This window comes from Python bivittatus, unplaced genomic scaffold (genome assembly GCF_059951505.1).
Source record: "Python bivittatus isolate LINGU-HERP-01145 unplaced genomic scaffold, Pbiv_v1 ctg000080_np1212, whole genome shotgun sequence".
NCBI lineage: Eukaryota > Metazoa > Chordata > Lepidosauria > Squamata > Pythonidae > Python > Python bivittatus.
In genome coordinates, this window is record NW_028277035.1 from 1,728,125 (window position 1) to 1,755,215 (window position 27,091).

The following is a 27,091-nucleotide window of genomic DNA, read 5'->3' on the forward strand; positions in this document are numbered from 1 at the left end:
TCAATAAACAACAGCCAGCTGTCACTGATTACAAATTTAAGGATAGAAGTTGCAAAAAAGTTAGCTGGACAACACCTATTTTTCTAAATTTCTCTAAATATTTCTCTAAATGGATAGAAGAACTACCTCAAAAAGAGCACCACTTTACTACAAATTTCTTTTGCTTCCATTTGTTCCAGCAAAGTATTTTAAAAAACTACAACACAGAAATAGAAAGACATTTGGTGCCGAACTGCAATATAGAGCATGAGAGTACACACAGGATTATTTCCAGAATTTGTTCCCATGATAAGAGGCTGATGTTTTTGGAAACTGAAGGGGTAAATAAGGTTAAAAAAATAATCCACGCATTCATTACAAGTAGTCCTCACTTAACGACCATTCATTTACTGACCATTCAAAGTTACAACAGCGCTAAAGTAACTTGTGACCAGTCCTCACCCTTACGACTGTCGCAGCACCCCCACAGTCACATGATCAAAATTCAGGCACTTGGCAATCAGCTTGCACTTACGACAGTTGCAGCGTCCTGGGGTCACATGATTGCCATTGGCAACCTTTCCAGCTGGCTTCCGGCAAGCAAAATCAATGGGGAACCGTGTGATTCACTTAATGACTGTGATGATTCGCTTAACAATCACCGCAAAAAATGTTGTAAAATTGGGTGCCGCCACATGTTTCACTTAATGACTGCCCCTCTTAACGATAAATTTTCTGGTCCCTATTGTGGTCGTTAAGTGAGGACTATCTGTACATGCAGCAATGGACACCACAGTTACACAGACAAAGAGGGGCATGAAGGACTATGCTGTTTGTGCTGAGAATAAAAGCTATGCATCCTTTACTTCATCATTCAACAGATACTGGTCAGCAATGACCCCTACTAGGCTTAATTGACTCCAGTGGAACATGGACATTGGCCAAAGAGATCTCAGATCCTTTCAAGGGACTTCCTTGTTGCTGGCCTAGGGCAGATTGGAAGATGGGGCTTCCTGGATATGGAACCGCAGGGATTCCTGGACCAGTGAGTGGCAATCCTGTAGCTGATGTTAGAGATGAAGAAGTAGCAGCAGGGATTGTAGAGGCTGTTACAGCTGCTTGAGCTGAAGGCCTGAAACAGAGTGCAGAAGGAGTACAGATAACCAAATGAACCCATAGGCTAACAGTAACACTAATTTATTTAATGTGTAAGGCCACCAACCTGGAGACTCAAGACAGTGTGAGTCTAAATTTAAAATGCAGACAGAATCCCTATTGTCACCCTATGCCTTTTTTTTTTTTTTAATGTGGGACAAACCACTGGAAATGCTTATGATTACCACCAATTCCTGTAACTGAAAATGGCCCTTTGAAGATAAAATGCTGCTCATGACTGCTGTGTTGTATGTCTATCAATGGTGCTCAATGAATGTATCCTTAGCTGGTGGGGAAGGTGGACAGAGAATTGGTCTCCAGTAACCTTCCCAGAAGTGCAGATGCTGAACCACAGCAACAGGAAATTTAAAAAGTCACAGCACTAGAATAAAGGCAACTACATCTTATGTGGGATCCCACTTACACAATCAAGATGTACCCACGTGCGTGCTGAGAATAGCAAAAGGAAGGTTTCATTTTGTCTAGACATGTTGCGTGCACACTGCACTTTCTAATTTGTTTGTTTGCCAGGGGAATAGTTAATACACCTCTAATTTTGCAGTATAATCACTACTGTATTGTATTTGTCTCTTTTGAGTTGTATATAAACCACCCAGAGATCCACTGTAGATAAACACTTGTTTGTAAGTTTGATAATTACAGGTAGTCCTTGCTCACCAACAGTAATTGGGACCAGGAACTCCATCGCTAAGCAATGCAATGATGTCATGTGACTGCACTGATTTACAACAGCAGTTCTGGCAGTCCCAGTTGTTTTCGTTGGGCAAATCCCATGCAGCCGCAGCATCTGCAGTCATGTGATTGCCATTTTCAACCTCCTACCGGCTTCTCCATTGACTTCGCTTGTTGAAGCTGACAGTGAAGGTCGCAAATGGTGATCACGTGACTGCAGGATGCTGCGGCTGTCATAACTGCAAGCCGGTTGCCAAGCACCTGAATCACAATCACATGACCACGGGGACATTGCAATGGCCACAACTACGAGGACCCACTGTGAGTGCCCCTCATTCAATGCTGTTGTAACTTCAAACAATCACTGAACGAGTGGACGTTAAGCAAGGGATACCTGTAATTACATGCCAAGCCCAGAGGCACTTGCTTATTTTAAGGAACCATTTAGTAAAACAGTCCCAAAGGCCGAAAATGCCATTATTTAAGGGAAATGCCCTCATTCCCCATTTTTAATTTAAAAGAAAAGAAGAGCCATAATCAAGCAGAGAGAACAGGCAAAAAAGTCCCTTACCCTTTGTTTTCCTCTAGAAGACGACTTAATGGATCCATCTTGTGCAATCCATTTGTTCCCACTGCTGAGCCAAGGTAGCCTGAAGCTACAGGCATTGTACTTAAAGGGCCAAGCGGAGGTCCAGTAGAGAAGATGAAAGAGGTTGAGGTAGGAGCAGAGATACTGGAAACAGGCTGTGGGGCTGTGAAGGTAGAAGCAAGAGGTGCTGATGCTCCACATCCAGGCTGTGACACAGCTGAAAGAAGTGGGTTCACTGCAGAGTTGCAAGCAACAGAAACTGGCTTTGGATTCAAGAAGTCCAGCTCTACTGGCTCATTCTGCAACACAGGAAAGAGATGTACCACTGCAATATTTTTACGTCTCTTCTGTCATGACACTCTAGAATAGCCTTCATCAGGCATGACCTATTCCTCTAAAAGGGATGAGATGAAGGGGCCAGAGGTACAACAAGTTTTAAAAAGGCACTTCTCCATTTCAAATTTGCCTCCTTATAGAAATCATTATGGAAAATAGATCAGATCTGTACCCCCTACAGAAAGTAGGGTGCTCTTTATTACTGCATCCCCAATAATAGAATAAGCCAGAAAAATAAAGGACAGTTCAATCCAGGACAAATTCATTTCTTCCTTGTCTCAGATATCTTCCTAAAAACTTTCTGAAGTACAAACAGAGCAGGTTATGCACCATTTCACATTTAATTCCAAAATGTGCTTCTGAGCCCAAGGACAAGCAAACATGGCACCTATCTGTAACTCTTTAAAGCCACACCACCTCAGGAAAAGGTGTGGTTGCTTTAAAGAACTGTAGATAGGTGTTATATTTACCCTCCTGCCCACTTGAATGCATCTCTTCAGAACCAAATATGAAGTGCTGCACAGCCCTAAAACCTAGTACAGAAAACAAAATACCTGGAACAAGTTCCACTGATTGCTTTCAGTTGATTCTGTCACTACACTTGGAGCAGGGTCATTGAGGCCTGAGTGGGAGAAATAGTATTAGGAATTGGAAGCAACAGAAGCACGTAACATTTTAGTAGGGAAAAACTTGTAAGTAAGCTGATGAAATTCCCACAAGAAGCAGCGTGCAATATTTTGCATTAAGACCGGGGAGACCCAACTACAAATCCAGGTTCAGCTACATTTTATCCTGTGTGGCCTTGAACAAACCCCACATTCTAAGCCTGTTTCCAAGAGTGCTGGGTTATGAGGATGAAGGACAGGCTACTGGGGGGTGGGGGGGAGCAAGTTGCTTTATCACCCTCTCCCTGACAGATGTTGTTCTTACATTCAGCTCAGCGACTCTTTGGAAACCTGTTAAAAAATAGACATTGGGCCAACCCACACATCCATTTCTTAATTTTTTCACTGATCTTTAACTGCATGAAAGCTGTTATTGTTTAGACTGTATTTGTTACAGTACATAACAACCAGAAGCAGAAGCAAGCAGGGCATATTACAGATGCTCTTCTGAGAGTGCAAGTACCTTTATCACTCTCAGCTCATTCAAGCAAATAAATACTATCGCACGCTTCCTCAAAAGACCCCAGCGGGATCTACCCATCTTGTTAGATCTGGCAGGAGAGGCATACTCCAGGTCCTGTCTGCGAGAGAGTGTCTGTCATCTGTAGGGACCCAGGAAGAGAGACTTTTCTGCCATGGTGCCCGCTCTCTAGAACATCATCCACCCAGAAATTAGACTGGCTCCAACCTTGCTGACCTTTCACAAGGCCCTAAAAGCCTAGCTTTGCTATTGAGCCCAGGGCCCTGACAGCATGGGTGAGCCCGTTTCACAGCTAGTTTGAATGTTTATGAATGTTCTCAACTGCCATTTTAATGTTATTTTTGTTGTTTTTAATTCTGGTTGTTTTTATTTTTATTTTATTCTGTTTACTTGCGAGCTGCCCAGAGTCCTGTATATGAGATGAGCGGCCTATAAATTTATTACATACATACATGCATACATTATCCATTGTCACTAGCCAATTAGATAGAACAGTGGGGAAAAGAGGAATCATAATACAGTCAGGTCCAAAAATATTGGGACATCGACACAATTCTAACATCTTTGGCTCTATACACCACCACAATGGATTTGAAATGAAACAAACACAATGTGCTTTAACTGCAGACTGTCAGCTTTAATTTGAGGGTATGTACATCCAACTCAGGTGAACGGTGTAGGAATTACAACAGTTTGCATATGTGCCTCCCACTTGTAAAGGGACCAAAAGTAATGGGACAGAATAATAATCATAAATCAAACTTTCCCTTTTTAATACTTGGTTGCAAATCCGTTGCAGTCAATCACAGCCTGAAGCCTGGAACGCATAGACATCACCAGACGCTGGGTTTCATCCCTGGTGATGCTCTGCCAGGCCTCTACTGCAACTGTGTTCAGTTCCTGCTTGTTCTTGGGGCATTTTCCCTTCAGTTTTGTCTTCAGCAAGTGAAATGCATGGTCTTTGGTTTCAGGTCAGGTGATTGACTTGGCCATTGCATAACATTCCACTTCTGTCCCTTCAAAAACTCTTTGGTTGCTTTTGCAGTATGCTTTGGGTCATTGTCCATCTGTACTGTGAAGCGCCGTCCAATGAGTTCTGCAGCTTTTGGCTGAATGTGAGCAGATAATATTGCCCGAAACACTGCAGAAGTCATCCTGCTGCTTTTGTCAGCAGTCACATCATCAATAAATACAAGAGAACCAGTTCCATTGGCAGCCATACATGCCCACACCATGACACTACCATCACCATGCTTCACTGATGAGGTGGTATGCTTAGGATCATGAGCAGTTCCTTTCCTTCTCCATACTCTTCTCTTCCCATCACTCTGGTACAAGTTGATCTTGGTCTCATCTGTCCATAGGATGTTGTTCCAGAACTGTGAAGGCTTTTTTAGATGTCGTTTGGCAAACTCTAATCTGGCCTTCCTGTTTTTGAGGCTCACCAATGGTTTACATCTTGTGGTGAACCCTCTGTATTCACTCTGGTGCAGTCTTCTTTTGATTGTTGACTTTGACACACATACACCTACCTCCTGGAGAGTGTTCTTGATCTGGCCAACTGTTGCGAAGGGTGTTTTCTTCACCAGGGAAAGGATTCTTCGGTCATCCACCACAGTTGTTTTCTGTTGTCTCCCGGGTCTTTTGGTGTTGCTGAGCTCACCGGTGCGTTCCTTCTTTTTGAGAATGTTCCAAACAGTTGTTTTGGCCACACCTAATGTTCTTGCTATCTCTCTGATGGGTTTGTTTTGTTTCTTCAGCCTAATGATGGCTTGCTTCACTGATAGTGACAGCTCTTTGGATCTCATCTTGAGAGTTGACAGCAACAGATTCCAAATGCAAATAGCACACTTGAAATGAACTCTGGGCCTTTTATCTGCACATTGTAATTGGGGTACTGAGGGAATATCACACACCTGGCCATGGAACAGCTGAGAAGCCAATTGTCCCATTACTTTTGGTCCCTTAACAAGTGGGAGGCACATATGCAAACTGTTGTAATTCCTACACAGTTCACCTGAGTTGGATGTACATACCCTCAAATTAAAGCTGACAGTCTGCAGTTAAGGCACATTGTGTTTGTTTCATTCCAAATCCATTGTGGTGGTGTATAGAGCCAAAGATGTTAGAATTGTGTCGATGTCCCACTATTTCTGGACCTGACTGTATATGCCTTGAGCTTATCACATTCCCTCTATCTCATTATGGTGGCAGCATTCAAAACAGGTGAGGCTCCCTAAGCCACCTTCCATAGCTTTCAGGGCTAATCCATTCCAGAAAATAGGCTTGTTTAGAGTAATGGACTGGCAATGAAGACCTTCCATTTTCCAGATTGTGGAAAATGTATCCACAGCAGCAGCTCCCTGACATTCTCTCCCACATTAAATATCACCAAACTACACCCAACTTACCTAAACACAGGAGTTCCTCATCAAGCAAAAAGAGGGAATTGGCTGTGCTAGTTGACTGAGTAGCAGCGGTTTCAGCATGGCTGGTTGAATGGCTCCGGGAGTGAGCAGTCGCCGGAGGTGGGGGTGGGAGGATGGGGATTTCGGATAAGGCCATTGCTGGCGTTAGTGTTGGTGTTGTGTTCAAGGCTGAAGGAAGCAGGGATGGGGGTGGGGGTGGGGGTGGGGGTGGTGACGGCACATTTGAAACCTCCAATCCCCCCAGGTCAATGAGGGTATTAATGTTATTGGCAGAATTGCTTCCTGCAGGGAAAAGGAGAGAATTGAAAAGATGACAAGGGATACAAGAGTTTTCAGCAAAAGAACACATCACCATAATGGGATAGTTATATCAGGAGACTTGTAAGCAACGAGGATTATTCTAATATCTGGATGCTGTCAAAGAAATCAAGAGTCAACTCTCAAGGCAGATGGGAGATTTCCAGCCTTGTCCATTTCTTCAACAGACAAGAGCTTCCTTGTTTCCTAATTCCAAAATATAATTCTTAAACTTTCTCCCCAAGAGAAAGGCTGTATTATCTTCTACCATGTTTTGCTCTGATCTGGGAATGAGCACTTCACATCTAATCTTTGTCAATCAGCAGCACTGAGAAATGTGTCCTATTTATTATGAATATGGATTGAAATATTCAAAATCAGAGCATCTGGAAAACACAATAAACATAACAAAAAGTCTTGGGGCACCTTGAAGGCCAATAGATTATCATGGTAGAAACTCCCATAGATTAAAATAAAGGCAGGTGGAAAACAGATCAAAATCTAATGGTAATAATTTTGATGTACATTTTTTATGTATAACAGCACAATCCAGGGCTTATAGATAATTAGATAATTTTACATCTAGTTCCCTTGCCCATCACTATTTTGCATCTGGTTTTAGCTGCTGGATCTTTGGGTTCCAGTAAAACAAAGGAAATTCCACAGCTTGAAATCTGCCAATCTCTCAACTAAAATTCACTTTATCAATATAGTGTTACTCTAAATCAGCAGGAATATGTACCTTGTTGTAGAAAGGGTGAACTGTAAGCAGTAAGATTAGCAGGAAAAAAATAGAGAAATGCAGACTGACAACATTGAAGGTTAACTTAAACTAATTAGTGTTAATAGTAACCTATTGTGGGCAAAAATCCATTACTGTAATGTAGGCCATTACTGAGAGAAGTAACTTACTTCCTGAGTTGAAGTTCAGTGCTTTCAGGCTAGAATCTCCCTTTGAAGTTCTCAGGTTTAAGGACGGCTATTACACAGGAAGTAAGAATGTTCTGGGAGACTGAAATATTCTCTTGCTAGTATTTGGGTATGGTTGTTTCTGATGTGTGTTTTATACTAAGGACACTAAAAACTCCTTCTAAATGACATACTATTTTAAAATTACATAAAAGGAGAAGCAAAGTCATTAATGGAGGAAAATAAGTATCTCCTGAGAAATGCAACTCACCTTCTGTGGTAGGCAGCACTGAAAGATCTACTTCACCATTGATGACTTGCCCTTCAATAATTTTTTTATAGGAATTTATTACTCGTGATAAGTTGTCACTAGCCTGAAGAATATCTCCTGCAAGAGAAAAGTATATGCCACAGATATAACCCACCAAGTTTTCAAGAATGCTTCCTCTGTCTAGAAACATTATCAACCTGCCTTTGGGATGAGTGTCATAGAGCTCCTGGTGCCATAATTCTTCTCATAATTTAATATTGTATGTATGTTACTGTATTGTATTATTGCTACGCCTGTTGCTTTTCTATGCTGATTAGGGTTAGGGTGGCCTGAAGAGATTCATATATTCATAAATAAATAACCACTCAGCCTATCTGATTCATTTCTTCTCATGACAAAGAATACTGTTCCCACCTAATGGTGTGCCCTGCTGCCGAACTTCACAGTTCAGGCTTCGAATATTCAGGAAAGTGTTATGAAGAACTGGTCTATTAAAAACACTGCCAACTGAGTTTCATTTAAAGACTTTTTCTGTTTAGTTCTTACTGTCCAAAGGCACCCAGAGCAGCAGCTTTCTGAAACTAAGCACGACTGAATCTAGTCAGTGCCTGCAGCATTAGCTCCATGTTCTACACATTCAGTCTACGGTGTAAGTATGAAAAAAAACCCCCTACCATGTTAATCAAACAATATGCGAGGCCATATTTAAGAACCATATTTAAGCAACTTTAAAATAAATGGCTTCATTTTTTAAAAAAATGGGGAAGAAGACACACACACACACCCATCATTTGCTTTTTTTTATACATGCAGTCAGCCGATGGTGAAACAACTTTTCTATCCACAACATTAAATTTATATCAGGGATTTATTTTCATCCTAATCACCTAGCATGCTATCTTTTGGTTCAATGCTTCTAACATATATTGCTCCCTCTTTTCCTTTCCAGCTCACCAAGTAGAAAATAAGGTTACTGAAGTTGATAGAATCCAATTTAAATTGGCTAAAATGGACCATAAAATGCATGAGCCCAGTGAATAATTAATAACCGGTGAAGGTATGTTCCCTATCAATTCTAAGCTTTGTTCACTAAATCCATAATCCTGGCTAATGTTTTTGTAAAAGAACCTGCGTAATTTAATAACACAGGTTCCATTATGAACGGAAGGGTATCCACTGTTTCATGGCATTTCATTCTATATTTCTGTCAGCCCTTCAAGGTAGACCAGATTAGGAAACCAAAATTATGAATGCTAACACTCCTTTTTTAATAAGGTTACAGTAACAGAATCTTGCAAGTCTGAATGCACCTCCCCCTTCTGTCCCTTTGTCTTCATGAGAACTAGGGAGGGTCCTGTCTGAGACGGTTTCTCAAATTACATTTCTGCCCTGGACTCAGATTTCTTTTATCTGACCACTGTCTTGGATGTGGCTCTTCCTCCTGTTCCTCAAGATTATTCCTTCTGCCCATTGCAATTTCACTAGGCTAGAGGAAGTGTGAAAGTGTAAAGGGAGAGTGCAGCTACAGGTTTTCTGCTTTTTAATGTAAGATCCCTTCCAATATCTCAATCTCTTGTTAAGCTCCATATATGCTTGCAATGAAGGAGGGGTTTTCCAGTGCCTGTGGAGCATTGTCAATAATGGGGAAAAACCCAGTCACCTCTTTCCCTGCAAAGAAACAGTCCCAGTTACCCAAACTGCTGTCATTATCTTCTGTTTCACTGGCCAGCTTGAATAATGTCCGCCTCTTGGTTTCACATCTGTCATAGAGTTCCTGTGTGAGGAAAGGACAAGAGAAAAGAGGTAATTAAGCCAAAACAGAGATGTACAATCCTTATTCATGTCTATCCATGGAGTGATTAAAGTGTAGCCACCTGACTGATACTGGCAGCTCTTTGTCTTTTTGGTTTGGGTAACAACAGATGACAAGAGCTAACTATTATATAAGGAAAAGATTCACGCCAACCTTCATGAGCTCTTTATCAGCCTCGGAAGAGTCTTCTTTGCTGTAGTGGACCAACATCTCATTCAACAATTTCACATTGTTGTTCACCTCCTCCAAAGTATGCATGCGCTTCGTTACTTTTTGTATCCGAGCCTCATCCTTCCGTTTTGAAAACAAAAGTGCTAAAATAAGTTTACTCTTTTTATTTCACCTTATAATTCAGGACAGGTTGATTAAAGAGCTCAAGAGACCACATATTTCCCATCAGTGTTTCTAGAATTATGGCTACAAAGTCCTGCTATCTGAAATGCTTAAAAAAAGCTTTTAGGAATACTTTATACAAAACAGACCAATCTTAACACAAAAAAATAAGAATCACTTCATACCATTATATAAATGAGCAGAAGACTAGTTTTAACTGATCTGCTAGATCACTTTTAATTATTTAAAGTAAGAATTTTATTACAGAGGCTAAGGAACTTGAGAAGGAAAGGATGAATACTATACCACAAAATATGCAGGGGAAGAAAAACTAAAAATAAAACCAAGAAACTATATGAAATTAATAAGGAGAGTGAAATAGCAAAAAGGAAGGGAGGATATTTTGGCAAGGAAAATTCCATGCTGGGTGCGAATGAGTGTTGTAGTCCAACACATCTGCAGGGTACTGAGTTATGGAACAATGGCACTGATTCAACTGATGGAAGCACAGCTATCTTGTCATATGATTTGGGGGGGGGGTCTTTGGGTCACTGCTGACTCCTGGTGACTACCTGGATTAGACATCACAGTTTCCTTGGCAAGATTTTCAGGAGTAGTTTGTTTCCTTCCTAGGGCTGAAAGTGACCAGCCCAAGGTCACCCCACTAGGCTTGTGTCTAAGGCAGAACTAGAACTCACAGTCTCCTGGCTTCTAGCTTGGCGTCTTCACCACTACACCAAACTGGCTCTTTGTCATATGATACAGACATGAGTAAACCAATGAGCCAGTAAGGTGAAGATAATAGAACCCATTAAGAATAACTCTCTAATTCCAGAGTTGGAAGGTAGAGTGGTGCTACAAATCATTGATAAGCTTGTCTTATTTCTTACACAACCTCCAGATATAATTTTACACAGAGATAAGAACTTGAATTTGGTCATAAGGAAACCAAAATCTTATTACTAGAGGATCAAAATATTTAAGTTTCTGGTAACTAATGGCCTGGATTAAAAAGATTCTAAAATACTTGAAGCTATAAAACAAGTTCCAAGCAATCATCACTTCTACAGTATTATTAAGTTTTCAGTCTCACCTCTTTCACCATAGATTTAATAAGCTTGTTTGCTTCTTGTAAATCATCTGGATTTTTGCTTTTCAACAGTTTAGCTAAAAGCTGCAAAAAGGAAAAATAAGTAAATAAAAACACTTCACTGAAGGAACCCTAACCCTAATCTTATTTGCTCCTATTCCAGATGAATATTTGAACCATCAAATTCTGACTTTGGGCATTCTAACCTCAACCTTCTGGAACACTGTTTGGGGTGAAATGTGGCCTATACACACAACAGCAAAACCCACTGATCTTGTTGGATTGTATCTAAGCTTGTGAACAAAGAGAACCACCAATTTCCTCACAGCCAGCCCTGCAGTTGGCAAAGCCACTTCTGGATTGCCATGTTTTCTGGAGAATGTTAGGTCTGGGAGCCTGGAACTATAGCAACTGAATGAAGGCAAAGTTTTGCTTACAAGAAAAAGATGGTTGTAATTTTCAGTGGTTCTGTGTTTTGAATTCTACATGTTTTTATTGGGCTGTCTGATTGTCCCCCACTTTGGAATTATTTTTAATGAAAAGCAAGCTTATGTATTAAATACATACATAGACTAGACTAGAGTAAGATGAGTAGATGGCCTTTTAATGACTGATCTCAGCCACTTCCACATTTTCCTTCCTCAGAAGAAAAACAAATCATATTCATAACACGTAACTATAAGATGTGAATTAGTATGATGCCAAACAACCTAAACCGTTCAGTTTAGCCCTAAATTTAGAGGATGACCAAAGCAAAACATTTTCTTCACACACGAAGAAATAGGGAAATTATCAACAAATAGGGAAAACAGTATTACCTCATTTAGAAGGTTGTTATAAGTAATATTTATATCATGTAAGAGGTAGGAATTTGTGAACACTTCACCTGAGTGTTTTTTTACACTTAAAAAGTGTAACCTAAGTGTTTCTACCCTCAGAACAAGCAAGGGCAAGAAGTATTTGCAGTTGCTTCCAAAATAAGAGTTGTTGTGCTACAACATTCATGGGAAATAAGAACTGTTTGAAACATTCATTCTTGAACATTTTTAAGACTACAAATAGAGAGGGAGCAGGAGAGTTACTGGATCCCAGTTTTATATTCTCTATCCCATGAAAAGCAGCACAATAGAACTTGCCTGTTGCATATTACTATAGTTGTGGCTTCTACTTTACCTTGGATTTCTCCTCATCATCAAACACAGGGTTTTTGGGACGAGGTGGTGGAGAGGGAATTAGAGTTTTCTCCACAGGAATAACAGGATCAGACAGAACAATGCCTGAAAGCAAAAAGAAAACCACAGCAAAGTCATATCAAAGTATCTGAAGAGCTTGAACTTGCTTCTCTCTTTCCACTGCTACCCTCCTGCTTTTGAATAACAGTACCCAGATCACCTTCAGACAGGCAAATGCCCTTGAATCTTTACAACTCATCATGCAACATTTCTGTTTTAAAACACACTTTTTCTCTTTATCCAGATCAGTTTTCCCTAGCCTGGCTTCCCTCCAGCTGTGTGAACTTCAACCCTCAGGATGCTAAGCAGTGGCCATGCCTGGCTAGGGAATTATGGGAGTTGAAATCCACACACTGGAAGATGCCCAGGTTGGGCAAAGCTGATATAGGCCATCCTTCCCTAACTTTATGGCCTCCAGTTGTGTAGAACTATAACTTTCATCATCTCACCCACCATGCTCAAGAAAATATTACTAGGGGATGATAAAAGCTGTAATTCTACCTATCTGAATAGTAGTAATTTGGGGAAGGCTGAATTAGATTTAGCAAGCTTCATTTGACCCTGTTAACCCTAAAACTCAAAAGAAGCTTTACATCTAAATGGCAAGAATGTAATCAGCATTCAGTGTATGGACTGACTATCAACTGTATCCAGAACTGCATCATTACAACACTGAAAATTCCACAAGATTTTGTGGAGGGAAGGTTTTTCTATACTATTTTATAACATGAATTAAGTTCCTGTGTAATATATTGAAGTTCCTCCTTCTGTTATTACAATATGACAAAATCCTATCAAGTTACAAAGGAGGAAAAAATGGTGCAGGAAACAATTATCTACCTTGTCTTTTCAACATGTAGTAGGCATCTTTGATTTTGGATTCATCTGGCAAAGCAACTGTCCAGCTGTACAGCAGCTCAATTATTTTGGTTTTGACCTTTTCTGACACTCTGTCTCCCAAGTACTGCAAGAATACGCAAGAAGGTAAAATGTTTAAGTTTCTCTGCCCCCAAATGAAATAATCATTTTTGAACCATAAGTTATCTGTAAGGTCAACTATATTACAAATGCAGTATCTTAAGAAACTGACCTGTATGTCAATAAACTAGTCAAACACTTGGCCAAAACAAATTTCCAAAAATAACTTCTGTGAATTGAGAACAGTGTGTGTGTGTGTGTGTGTGTGTGTGTTTAATGCACCATCAAAATGATTCAACATGCCATCAGTATCTGAACCTTGTCAAGGCAATCCTGGGCATATGTATTCAGAAGTAAGTCTTGCTAAATTCAGTGGGACTCAATCCCAGGTTAAAGCACATAGAACTGCAGTGTAAAATTCCTTAATTATCTGAATTGCACATATCCTCCTTGAATGATTCCTTTCTCTGCCTACCAAGTTGTGCATTATACACTAGAAACAGCTCAAACAGAGTAAAGCACTTTTTAAGTGTAGATGCAGTTCAGTTACTTATAGCCTGATTTATCCTTGGAGGATGTGCCTGGAAAAACTATGTTTGGGGGATATGAACAATCCACATACAGATACAAATATAGAAAATAGAAATAATACTAACCTTGGGAGATACAACTTTTATTAGTTCATTTAAAAAACGAAACTTCCCTACTTCATTATGAAATCTGCGCCCACAGTTCTTCATACAAGCTTCCAGCACCTACAAGTCGAGTAAACAAACATGAAGTAAGTATCAAGAATCACGATAGGCCTACCTGAAAGAAGTTCCCCAATGCATCTCAGATAAGTTACAGGCTGCCTGTGAAATCACCTAGTGCTATCTATACCATCACGATTTCATGTAAGATAAAGGTGGAAAATGTTTTCTGTTGAGAGCCACATTCCTTCAGGGATAATCTGTTGGGGGCCTCATTGTGGATAAGACCAACGGTACGGACATAGATTCCCCTTGCTAATAGCTTTAAATAAATCAATAACCTTTCCCCACTCTTTCTGACATTGTCTTCTTTCCTCCAACTAGCAGCTTGCAGGGAAGGCACAATGTGAACTGGCATTTTGAAATTAGGCCATACCCAGCCCACCTTTCTCTGTTCCTTCTCCTCTTTTCCCTGCCTCAAAGTGGCCACAAGAACTGTGAATGGAAACTGCAAGAACCAAAGATGAAGTGCCTAGCGAAGCCCCTTTTTCATGGGGATTCTCTAGGACTTTGTCTCCATTGTGGACATTAAAAGAGTTAACGACATGGATGGAGTAATATTAGATGACTACGTAGAGATAATTTAACTTTCAAGAATACTAGGTATCCTCTTCTTGGAGGTAAGTCTAACCCATTCAGAGTTAATTTACTAGGTCAGAAAATGACGTTTTGATATTACCATGACACAATAATCCATCCTCATTGACCTAACTAAGTATATTGTGCGAACACAGCCCATAAATCACATAACTCAGCAAAATGAAATGGAGATACCAGTTTGACATTATTAAACCATTTTAGTATGTGATAGCTCAGGAAAGCATTTATTTTACATCTGAAAGAACTGACTTCTGACCTTCCAAGTTATGCATTTAAGAAAGAGGACTGCATTCGTATCAGCCCACAAGACTTAACAGAAAGTTGTTGAGGCATTAATGTCCTTTCTTACCTAATGCCAACTATGCCAGTAACTTTAAACATACCCACAATTATATAGTCTTACATTTTACTTCAAAACCATAAAGGTACAAACCTATTTCTAAGTAAAATGTTAAGGCAAACATAGCCCTAATCCTACACTTTTTCTCATACGTGAAGCCATTATTCAGATCTCTGTTCCATAGTTAGAGCTAGAGGGTAATAAAATAATAAGCAAAATAATCCAAAATTTGCCACAAAAGAGGCTTATGATCCCATGAGGCCAATCTTCTTTAATCTAAACAACTCTTTGTAACACCACTGATCATTTTACTCCATGAAGATACTAATCTGCATGCAAATCCAGAATTTGAGAACAGAGGTAAGGAACACCTACTGTCAAGGCCTGGACTGCTTCCCATTCCTGTGGTGACTGGATTTTATGAGCCAGCAATCTAACAGCTATCTGTGGACTGAAATAAATAAGGTATTTATTTAAATAGCATTCCTCATGTACCTGGCCACATTCAGAGAAAGATAGGAGACCACTGTTCTTTGTCCCTGAAAAAAAACTATTACCTCAACATTGAGAACAGAGAGAGAGTGCTAAGGCTAAACAGGAGAAACAATCTGAGATTATTTCAGATACTTCTGTTTACTCACACTAGGGCTTGGGAAATACGGAACAGTAGAAAATGTTTCATTTTCATAGCTGCCCCTGCATATGCAGCAATCTCATTTTCAAAATGCTATCCTTAAATATAAAAGTTAAATATAACTTCAGGGGGAAAAAAGGAGAGAGCTGAAACTTCCAAGATTTATGATGCAAAAAAAAAAAAGAGCAACCATTGTGGTCTGTCAGCTTCACATCCCAATCTAGTTTTATAAAATGACACAGACAAGGATGCAGTCAAAGTGAGCCCCAAATAGCACTTCTTTGGTCTCCAAATTCTCTGCCAGGGTTACATTTTCTATCTTGGGAGTGTTCTTGCGTTCTCAAGTATCGTGCAGAGCAAAGGCATACATCTTGGAGCACCCCAAGCCAAAGTGTGTACTTTAAGGACTGGTAACAGCAAATTTAGTGCCCTTCATTTTCTCAATGTTGGAAAGATAACGCTTTCCTATAACCCCAAATACTACAATTCATGACATTTGTTGACAAAAACCTAATTTTGTTCTAGAAACATTTAAATCCCATGCACCTACTAACATTTATGATCATTGCAATATTATGAGGATGAAACACCTGAAAAGAGCAACTGACATCCCTCATATTCCAAAAGCTATCAGAATCAGGAAATGATATAAAATGTTCTGAAACTTATCCTTGGATTTAGAACCTACCCCTAGCCATATTCATGGAGTACTTTGTCACACAACCTATAAAAATATTCTCTGCAGTTTTCATATTTGAAAATGCAAAGTATTAAATATATATCAAAAGCAAGTATTACATATCACAGGAGTTTGATCCATCACATGAACTGTATTAAACTAAGGATCAAATCCTGTAGCTTTCTAAAACATTCCTTCTGCAATAAAACCTTGTGATACAGTCTGGATAGTTTTGGATACAAACCCTTCAAGTTCTTTGTTGATCTGATCACAGAAGCCAATAATATACTCCCAGTCTTCCTGCCTATTCAGAGGGTTGGTGGCTTTGTCTGGTGAAAAGAAAAAGCAAAGGCATTGATCCAAAATGATTTTTTTTTTTAAATCTCAAGCTTCTTTCTGACAAGCAGTAGTTGATAAGTAATACATTAGTACACCTAACTCCCTTTCTCCTTCCCAAAAAACTTTGGGAGAAACAAAAACATTTCACATGGTGTAATGACTAAAAACCAGGGATACCAGATCCAAATCCATGACAACCATGAAAACTCACTGGGTGACTCTGAGCCTGTCACTATCTTTTAGTCCAAGCTATCAATCACACAGAGCTGTTATGGAGAAAAACTAGAGAAGGGATGCTACATATACCTTCTTGAGCTTGTAGAGGAAAGGCAGGACATAAATAGAATGAATAAAAGGAAACAGCGAAAGGCTCATGCAGCTGGTTCAGAAGCTGTTCCCCATTTCCCAAACACCTGTGAACACAGCAAACCGGTTGGGCACCGACATGCATGCAGAGACTGCCAGAGCAGCTTCCAGAGCAGTGAGGCAAGCCTTTCAGAAGATACCACTGCTTCCATTATTGGAAAAAGAACTGCTTCACATTCACTCCCACGTGCTGTGGAGCACTTCTCTTTCAATGTTTTGTGCAGCACTATTCAACGGTGCCTACCAGAACACTCCCTCCCCAAAAAAAACCATTAGCAAGAAATCACTTCCCAAAAATATCTTTAGGGGGATTTATCTGGGAGACATCAAAGAGAACAGAAGGAAGGGAAGACAATTTGCCTACTGCTACCAAACTTTCCCCAGGGACAGATTGCTGCAGGAGGACAGAGGGGATTTCCCAGAGGATATTTTCAGTTTGTGGGAAGGAACAAGAGAGCCCTGGCCTGTGTTTAGGACAGGCCCAATGCAAGCGGTACAGCATTCCTTAGCAGATGACCCAATGGGGAAAGAGTCACCCCAAAGCCCATAACCTGAAACACACTGTGCACAAGAACCTGTCCTAAAAATCCCCAATATGAGGTGTACAGGATACATCAGAGGAGTTTTTACTTATTGCAGCTCTGCCAATAGTTTAAACAGCAAGCAGGAGAGAGTGTCAGGGGCTTCTAATCAAATGTAACAGCTAGTGTTTTAGTTCTTTTATCTGAGATACAGAAAGCTTTTTGGAAGTTATTTATTTGTGAGATGTTTTAAAAGGAGAGCTGCATCTGTATGGAGAAAAGAGGGGGGGGGAACACCAAGTGCTTCCAGGAGGACAACTTTTATTCTGCCATAGCTGGCACCTGGGGGCATCAACATGCCTATCAAAATGTTTCCTGGAGACAACGAAGCTCTCTGCCCCATCTCATTTTCTTTTCTTTTTTTTTCAATTATTGTAATTTTTAAAAAATGAATGGGAATCTAGCATGTTGTAAAGCAAAGCACTAGCTTCAAGCATAACCTGAATTTTCAATGACTCCAATCAAACCCCCAGAAGGGTACACTGTACGTGTTTCATTACGGTAGAAATACAGCAGCAAGTCAGATCTCTTCAGAACAGGGACAAGACTCAAAAACTGAATTATTGGAGTTCAGTGATGAGAGAATGACTGGGTAGCAAACAGAATGTCCATGAAAAAAGACAATGACTAGGTTCACATTTTGCCGTAGTTTGTTTAACCACAATTTTTTAACATGCAACAACTGGCTTTCACATAATACACTAAACCAAAGTCAAATTATAGTTTTTCATTGAGAACATAATTCCAGTGAGTTTCTTCCAAACACAATGCTCTACAAAGCAATTTATTTGGGTTCAAAGAAAACCAGATCCCTGAATACTTTCATTTCACAGCAGATGTCTCTGATGAGGATAACAAACAGACTGCTTTCCCAGAGGAAGGATGATCAATAGGTATCCAGGGCCTGCCTGATCAGAGGTCACAGAACTGTCACTTTCTGAGTGAATCCTTGGCAAAACCTCCCATTCCAAGCCTCACAAAAACAAAAGGCATCCAAGTAAAATTGATTCCCTAATTCACTTAGGAGCCTTTAACAATCCATTGGGGGTTACACGGATTGAGTAAGGTTCCAGTCAGTATGGCTGCCTTGGAGCTCTCCAAGGTCCTTACATTATAAGAGTTTGGCCTTGACCAGCAGCAACTTTATCTACTACTGGTATTTGACTTTTTCTATCTTGAATGGATCTGATTCCATCAGACAATATCAACTTCCCCTACAAACCTTGAGTACTCATAGGACATAATAGTCCATTATATGACAAAAAAAGGAAAAGCCATAATGATATCATCACAAACCCTGTGCTACTGTGGGTAACCAAGAATCTAAACAAGGAATACTTAATATTATGAGCAAGCAAATTATAATGCAAATATCTGTGATTAAATTGTGTCCTCCTAAATTACAAAAAGATGACTGAGCAGTCATCTGATGGTCCTAATTTCAAAATATAATTGTTATTTCCTGCTTGAATGCATATACTGTATGGACTGCAGAAAACCCATAACAAAAAAGGGAGGGAGGGAGGGAGGGAGGGAGGGGGGAAGGAAAAAGGAAAAAGGAAAAGAAAATTCCAAATAAGTTATGCTTTTGAAAGAGAACTGGCACCGGAAATAACACCATGGATGCAGAACAAAGACATATTGAGTCTGCAGGATGTGATCATTGGGTAGGAGAAATGCCAGTCAATTCATGGTAAGGCAGGACTTTCCTCTGGGCTTTTATTCCAGAGGGAGGTGAGAACTGAGAAGAGAGGGATTTGGGAGCTGTGAGTGGAAGGATGTGTCTGAGGGAAACTTGGAGTCCTAGTCCTAGGGAAATCTCCAACTGTAAAACTGACAGGTTTATGAGTATATATTTACTGCAGGGAAGGCAAGGACTGACAGCCCAGTTATTTTGTGATATTAAGAGAACCTCTTTGTAACCCATTTTAAGCAATTTACTCAAATTAGTTCAATATAGTTCAATTCTTTGTTTAAACATTAACAAAATGACTGTGTTGTTCTATATCTTCCCTGAGATCCACCTAGTCATGTTACCTCACATATTATAATGAAACACAGGAAGAAAACAAAATATTTTAAACACCAAGAAAGGATTTGGTGATGGCAGCAAAAGCAACAGATCCTTTGGAGTTTAATGGGATTAAACTTTAAACCTGAAGAACAAAATGATAATAAGAAAAGGACAACCACAAGAAGAGGATACATAACGCTGGGCCTTTGAGAGAGTAATTGTGAATGAAATTAGTATTAACTGGACACACAAAAAACAAGCAGACATCATGTCTATGCCAGAAAAATAATATAAAACCAGCAGTAGAGATGCCATCATGCAAAAATTTATTCTATTTTATAGGTCAGGAACCTGTACCAGTTAGTTTTATTTTGTCTTAAGTTTAGGAGGCTTCTATGTAGAAGAGTGCAACATTTTTCCCTCTTTTTGCTCTTCATTTGCTTAATTGTTTTAATATTTCAATATTAGAATATGGATGTAATGAATCCAGAAGTGTTTTTGTTTTAAAAATACCAATATTCCTCCATAGTACCTCCATAGTTTTATCGGTCACAGCCAGAGTTTTTTAAATGTGTAACAATAACATCTACCATATTTTCTGAACAGGAAGTCACAACAAAACAACTATGTTCAGTTATACCAAGAGAAGTTATATCCCCCTCCAAAACAAGTATGTTCAGTTATACCAAGAGAAGCTCCTGAACACAGGAAACAATTCTGCTGAAAACACTGGATAGCTTTGAAGATGACTTGGGAAGGGCTGTGTCTGGTGAATATAACTCTTTTGTAAAGCTAAAGCGTGACTTCTCTCTTGCATTTCCTTTCCTGTTTGGTTACGTCTTTCTCCTTCCCCATCTCCATCCAGTTTTGTTTCCCCTCCTCCCATCTTTCTCTTGCCTTCCAATGCAGCAACTGTTCACCCCATTTCCATCCTGCTTTTTTTCTTCTTCTTCTTGGCTGGTTCTGCTGGAAGAGAGGAGGAAAATGTGGGCATGTGTCTTATGTGAGAGTGGTTTGTGAGTGAGAGACAGAATATTTGATATATGAAGTTAGGAGATCTATTAATTTCGTAAGTGAGGTAACTTATTTTACAAGCAATTAATTTTAATCAGTACAGATAGTTCCCAGTTTAAAAACAAGTTCCATTCCCAAGGTCTGCCCTTAAGTCAAATTTGTATGTAAGCCAGAACAGTGTTATTGTAGAATATTGTATAAGTAGTATTGTGTAATGCTCAAACCATTGTGTATTTAACTCGAATTTTGCTACAATAGGCTCCATTCTTAACTATGGGTCATCCGTAAAGTGGGCGTTCTTAACCCGGGGACTACCTGTAGTTCTAATTATTTTTGTCATGGCCTTGTCTTTTTTGGAGTGTAGCTTCTGACACAAGGAGACAGAATTGATTGGTTTAACTGGAATTGGCAACTCCGATTTAATGAGGCAGAGAAACCGGGCATTGCACTGGATGTGTGCCTTTAATTTTATGCATCTTTTTTTCCTCTCTCTTTAATTTTTGAAGTCAGTCATTTCTTCATTTCTAGCTAATACTTTAAAAGCTAGATGCTAGGAGTAGACTGACACTTCAAAGCAAATTATGTAAGAGTTTTAAAGTAAGTTTTTTGTTAACGTACAGTGGTACCTCTATTTACGAACTTAATCCGTTCCGTGACTCTGATCGCAACTCGAGTTGGTCGCAAGTCGAAGTAAATTTTCCCATAAGGTTCAATGTAATTACCATTAATCAGTTCCAGCATCCGCGGACCACGCAGCAGGGGCGGAAAAACAGCCACGGACCACATGGAACGGGCAGAAAAATGGCCACGAACCACGTGGAGCGGGCAGAAAAATGGCCACGGACCACGTGGAACGGGTGGAAAATGGCAGCGGACCACGTGGAACGGGCAGAAAAATGGCCGCGGACCACGTGGAACGGGTGGAAAATGGCAGCGGACCACGTGGAGCGGGCAGAAAAATGGCCGCGGACCACGTGGAACGGGTGGAAAATGGCAGCGGACCACGTGGAACGGGCAGAAAAATGGCCGCGGACCACGTGGAACGGGCGGAAAATGGCCATGGACCACGTGTCAGGGGCAGAAAAACGGCTGCGGACCATGTGGAACGGATGGAAAAATGGCCGCGGACCATGTGGAACAGGCGGAAAATGGCTGCAGACCACGTGGAACGGGCGGAAAATGGCCGCGGACCACGTCAGGGGCGGAAAAATGGCCGCGGACCACGTGGAGCGGGTGGAAAATGGCCGTGGACCACGTGGAACGGGTGGAAATGGCAGCGGACCACGTGGAACGGGCAGGAAAATGGCCGCGGACCACGTGGAATGGGTGGAAAATGGCCGCGGACCACGTGTCAGGGGCAGAAAAACGGCCACGGACCACGTGGAACGGATGGAAAAATGGCCGCGGACCATGTGGAACAGGAAGAAAATGGCCGCGGACGACGTGGAACAGGCGGAAAATGGCCACGGACCACATGTCAGGGGCGGAAAAATGGCTGCGGACCATGTGGAACGGGCAGGAAATGGCCACGGACCACGTGGAACAGGCGGAAAAATGGCCACAGACCACGTGGAATGGGCAGAAAATGGCCACGGACCACGTGGCACAGGCAGAAAAATGGCCGCGGACCATGTGGAACGGGCGGAAAATGGCCGTGGACCACATGGAACGGGCGGAAAAATGACTGCGGACCACATGGCACGGGCGGAAAAATGGCCACAGACCACGTGGAACGGGAGGAAAATGGCTCGTAAGTCGAGGCAAATTCGTAAGTAGAGGTAAATTTTTGGGGCCGGAGCTGATCATATCTTGAAAATTTCGTAAGTAGGGGCGTTCGTAAGTAGAGGTACCACTGTAATTGAGTTTTTAAAATTGAAGATATGAGAATATGAAAAACACTAATTCACACTTTTTAATTTAGGGAATTCCTATTCCAATTACCATCCAAGGCTCTTTGCCAATAATTAGAAATCTAAATAAAATAAAGCACATTTTTTAACAAATGAAATATTTAAGGTTAGCACCACAGAACAGCAGCAGTAAAAGAACTTAATTACCTTAATAGTTGATGTCAGAGCCCAATATAGATGAAAAAAACTAGCATTTTCTTGAGCAACTATGAACAATCTACTTGTGATCTTTGATTTGTGATAACTGACTCACACATACATGTTATAACAATTATATCTAGAATATGTGAAGCAACCTATTTCCATACTTGACTTGAACTAGAAAAGGCTTTCAATCTGCTATTTTAAATAAACTGTATTAAAAGAATCATTCTAAGAGGAAAGAGAGGGACTGGTGTGGCAGCCAAGAAGGTTTTGTTTTTGTTTTAATCAAGTGGAGTTTTCTCAAATTTAATCTTTCTTTCCATGAAAATTAATGGAAAGAACATTGTCTATGCCGACTCAAAGCAAAGCAGAGCTGGTTCAACAAATAATATTGGCTTTCTACTATCTCCCTCCTGAGCCCTGCCCAAGACAGGAACTTCCTCTTAATCACTCTACCGATTATCCATGAGACAATGCACTCTACTGGTTATCCATGAGACAATGCACAAAAGAAGTGATAAAGGACATTGGCTAAGAGGCTGAACAATGTACCATGAAATTCATGCCTTCCAATCTCATTGTCATTATGCATTTGTTATGCAGCCTTAAAAATGGTAAAGCAGTTTTTGAGTTAAGGATGCCAATCTGGTGAATACCTGGACAAAGCTATGCAGGTTTTTTTCTTGGCAACAGTAGAAAACGGGTTTGCAACTGCTTTTTTCCCAGAATTGTCTAACCCACAGCTTTGTTATTCTCTGGTGATCTGATCTCCCATTCAAGTACTAACCGGCAAACAATTATCTCAGCATCAGACTTCTGTCTGCAATATGAGAATAACAACATTAATCTTGTTCACTTTGACATAATATAGGTGAAGCATTTGGAGCAAACTAAGGACACACCACATGTAGGCAATGCACTTCAAAGTTTACCAAGGGCTAACGGTAAGGGTATCGGTCACTGGGAGTAACAACTGAATAAGGTACTGCCACGTGGTCTTACTTGTAGGCCTCCCAGAAATATCTGATTGCCACTGCAACAGATAGGATGCTGGATGAGACAGAACTTTGGTCTGACTAACCAAAGCTCTTCTTGGATTCTTAAACCTCTGATACATTTGTTCCCCTTCTTTATACCATTTCTACAATTTAAAATATCTCTTGAAGAATTATGCAATTTTGGTATATACTGAACAATAAACCAGAATATGATTTACTTAGAAAACTTGAAAATGCAAATCTACAGAGAGCCCAAGGAAAGAAATATGGTTATTTAACAGAGCAAAATCTACATAGAATTTCATTACTTTCCTCCTTTTAGAAATGAATCACTGTTTAATGGAGCCAGACTGCAGGAGTCTTCAACTACTGCCAATGCAACTCAGAGTTTTGGTTTAACTGCCTGAGTGTATTGTTCATTGAAGTGCACTAATTTTTCCTCATTTATTGCAACAGGCAAAACATAACACCTCACTGGCAGTTCCAAGCAGAAAGAAAAAAAAAGGCATTTTTTCCAATAGCATTTAGAAACTGTAGAACAGACTAGGAATTACAAAGCTGGAAGATTATGACCAGGCCAAAATCGGTACTAATGAGTAACTACAAATAAATGGATGGAAAGAGGAGGGAAATAAGAGGATAGTAGAAATAAAGTGTGTATTTCAGGAAATGGGATCTTTTTTGTAACAAATAAAAGTGAGGGGAAAAAAACAATTTTGATATGTTCCAAAGTAAATGAAGTAATCACGGAACCATAAAAATACTCTAAAGCAGGGTTTCTCAACCTTGGTAACTTTAGGATGTGTGGACTTCAACTCCCAGAATTCCCCAGCTGGCTGGGGAATTCTGGGAGTTGAAGTCCACACATCTTAAAATTGCCAAGGTTGAGAAACGCTGCTCTAAAGGATAAGCTCTACTGCCAAAAATTACACAGTTGATATAATTTGTAACCAGAGTACATTATAATAACTTGTCTACTGCCAGAGAAATATATGACCTTGTTAGAGTCAAGAGGAAGTGCTCCATTTAGTAAGCACATTCCTATAGTTAATTAAAAAATATTTTAACAATATAAAGTGGAGTGGAGAGGAAGTGGGTAGAAGCAATGCTGTCATACACTGGAACTGGAACAATGCAGAAGTGGACATTAATAAACACAGCACTTTTCAATTCTTCAGAAATATCATAAATGTTATCCAAATCATCCTCACAACAGCCTTGTAAAATAGCGAACATTATTATTCCTCTACTACAAATACAGAGCTAAACTTGTTAGGAAGTACCTTGCCTAAGAATACCTAGGGAATGAACTGTTGTAGTGAAGTTTAAACCAAGATTTTCCTAGTTCACCTCTCCTACTATGATACTTTGACACTGGTTTTCCTGATTTCCCCAAATGGAATACCATTTCTAAAAGGAAGATATGGAAAATCAGGGTGGGATACATAGGACAGAATATGTAGCTCTATGGTCTTCCCAGATAACTGTAACACTATTACTATCAACCACAGTGGCAACTTTAATTTAGTTTTCTTTTAAGAAGCTTAAGGTGGCACCTCTACTTCCATGCCCACATCAACCCTATAATGTAGGTTAAGGGCCGAAGATACCAACTCCAGCAGACCTTCATGGCTCAAAAGGAGTTGAACCCACACCCCTCCAGTTCCAGTCTGATACCCTCCAAGCATGGCCTGATAGCGGAGGGTGGTGGTCTTGGCCAAGTGGGTTTTCCCTCCAACTCAAAAAGGGGAAGTTCTGCAGAAGCACCAACTTTTGAAATCCAGAACTAGGGGAAGCGGGAGAAGGGAGGAAACGTGGCAGGGGCTCGCTTGCAATCAGCAGGAACGGCACACGGGCTCTGGATCAGAGGGGAACCAGAAGGCCGGACCGCAAGAGGCTGAGAAGCCAGGGTGGGCAGAGGCAAAGGACAACACGCAGCGCCCCCGAGCTCTCCGTGGGCTTCCCGTAGTTCTAAGAGCGACAGGAAAGGAGACGCCGGCTCGTCCAGCTGATGAGCCTTTGGCGGCACAGAGCAGCCCCGCCACAGCCTTTCGAGCCGGCCCCGCCGCTTCCAGCCCCGATCAGGGCCAAAGCCACCCCGCTCCTTCTCCCTCCTCCGCTCCGTCAGATCTTCCTTGGCTGTCATAGTCCCATTCGCGCTCCTCTCCGGCGGTGCAAACGCACCCCCTCCCTTCCACCCATTCCCAACGCGCCTTCCTTCCCGAGGCGAGATGAAGCGAGACTCTTGCGGCGGCCGCCGCCGCCGCCGCCGCCGCCTTGCACGGCGGCAGGAAAGAGGGCAGGGGTTACTCACTCAGCCAGGACTCCAAGCTTTCCCCTTCCGCCTCCGCCATGTTGCCGGCTGGCTTGGAGGCTCCGCCCCCCGATCCGGTTACGCCACGGCAGCGCCGAGCCGGCCAGGCCCCGCCTAAGCCGCGGGGGGCGGGGGAGAGTCCGCTTCTTCTCCTTTCGCAGCGCCCTCTCGCGGCGGGCGTCATTCACGCCCTCTTTTTTCTGCGACCCATGCACGATCCATGTGTGAGATGCCATTTTTTGTTGTTCAGTCGCTAAATAAATAATTTTTCTGCGATCAGGTTGCTCTTGTTCTTGCCAGGATTCTCATTCCCGCGTCTCAGGCTCGCTGCGACGGTCGCGATCGTCTATTCAAATAGGTCGACTATAGTTTAAACAGAATGGTTCTGCCTAGGAAAAAGCAGGCAGCTTTCCCCTAAATACCTCCCCGGCATTGGCAAATGAGACCCCAAAGCTGTTCATAAAAATCGAGATTGTATGCATCCTTACTGTAGGACAAACTCGACAGAATTATATCTTAAACACTTAAATCAGATCTTCACCTATACAGCGTAAAGTTCCTATATGCTTTTGTGTCACACTTTTCCTTCAAGATTGCAACCTAGCTTACATAATGCCATCCCCCAACATGGAGGTATTTTTAGGAAAATAACATACAGGAGGCTGTAACCAAAGGTTTGTTTGCTGATATATAGGTGCTTTGTGATTGGCCACACCTACCATGGCAACTACGGTGTGAGAATATGCAGTCATTCATTCTTAACATTTCAAATGTGTCTTCTGACTCAAAAAAGTTGGGACCCCAGGACTATGTACCACTGGCTCCCTTGCAGTAGCACAAGAGTTGTGAAAATCAAAGATTAAATAAAATAGATCTTCATATCTATAAGGGTGTAGAAGAACCTCTCTGGACCCATCCACCCACATTAAATGTTTTCCTAATCAGATGCCTTCTGGGATTTTGCAATCAGGCCATCAAGACAATAACTCTGTTGTTTGCCTTTCCCTTCATTAGCATGTATTAGCATTTTTAGTTATTACATATATTTCTATCCCACCTTAGTGTTAAAAAAATCTCAATGTAAGTTATGAAATAATGGAAATGGTAGAATAAATACAATAAATATGGGATTAGAACAAAATATAAAAGAGGAAGCACAAAGACCATTGAAATTTAGCAATAAGATGAGGCAAATGTCTGTGAGAACAAGATATGT

At 40.9% G+C, this 27,091-nt stretch overlaps 1 protein-coding gene across 5 annotated transcripts in view; it reads right to left on the reverse strand.

The window, feature by feature from the left end:
• The window catches only part of GGA3 (golgi associated, gamma adaptin ear containing, ARF binding protein 3), a 34,627-nt gene that overhangs the window by 5,385 nt on the left and 2,151 nt on the right, over window positions 1-27,091 (reverse strand). For 2 of the 5 annotated variants that reach the window (XM_088133316.1, XM_088133315.1), the window contains exons 2-14: window positions 16,440-16,524; window positions 15,258-15,333; window positions 13,847-13,945; window positions 13,113-13,236; window positions 12,214-12,317; window positions 11,044-11,124; window positions 9,771-9,908; window positions 9,497-9,578; window positions 7,805-7,921; window positions 6,310-6,609; window positions 3,307-3,374; window positions 2,399-2,715; window positions 885-1,111 (exon numbers count right to left, since the gene is read on the reverse strand). In XM_088133316.1, the coding sequence (XP_087989442.1) occupies window positions 885-1,111; window positions 2,399-2,715; window positions 3,307-3,374; window positions 6,310-6,609; window positions 7,805-7,921; window positions 9,497-9,578; window positions 9,771-9,908; window positions 11,044-11,124; window positions 12,214-12,317; window positions 13,113-13,236; window positions 13,847-13,945; window positions 15,258-15,333; window positions 16,440-16,524 (1,818 nt within the window). Of the gene's footprint in view, window positions 1-884; window positions 1,112-2,398; window positions 2,716-3,306; window positions 3,375-6,309; window positions 6,610-7,804; window positions 7,922-9,496; window positions 9,579-9,770; window positions 9,909-11,043; window positions 11,125-12,213; window positions 12,318-13,112; window positions 13,237-13,846; window positions 13,946-15,257; window positions 15,334-16,439; window positions 16,525-16,840; window positions 17,087-20,392; window positions 20,462-23,219; window positions 23,384-25,875; window positions 26,179-27,091 lie in introns of those variants that run through there. The other 3 variants (XM_088133317.1, XM_088133312.1, XM_088133313.1) reach the window with 3 other exon arrangements.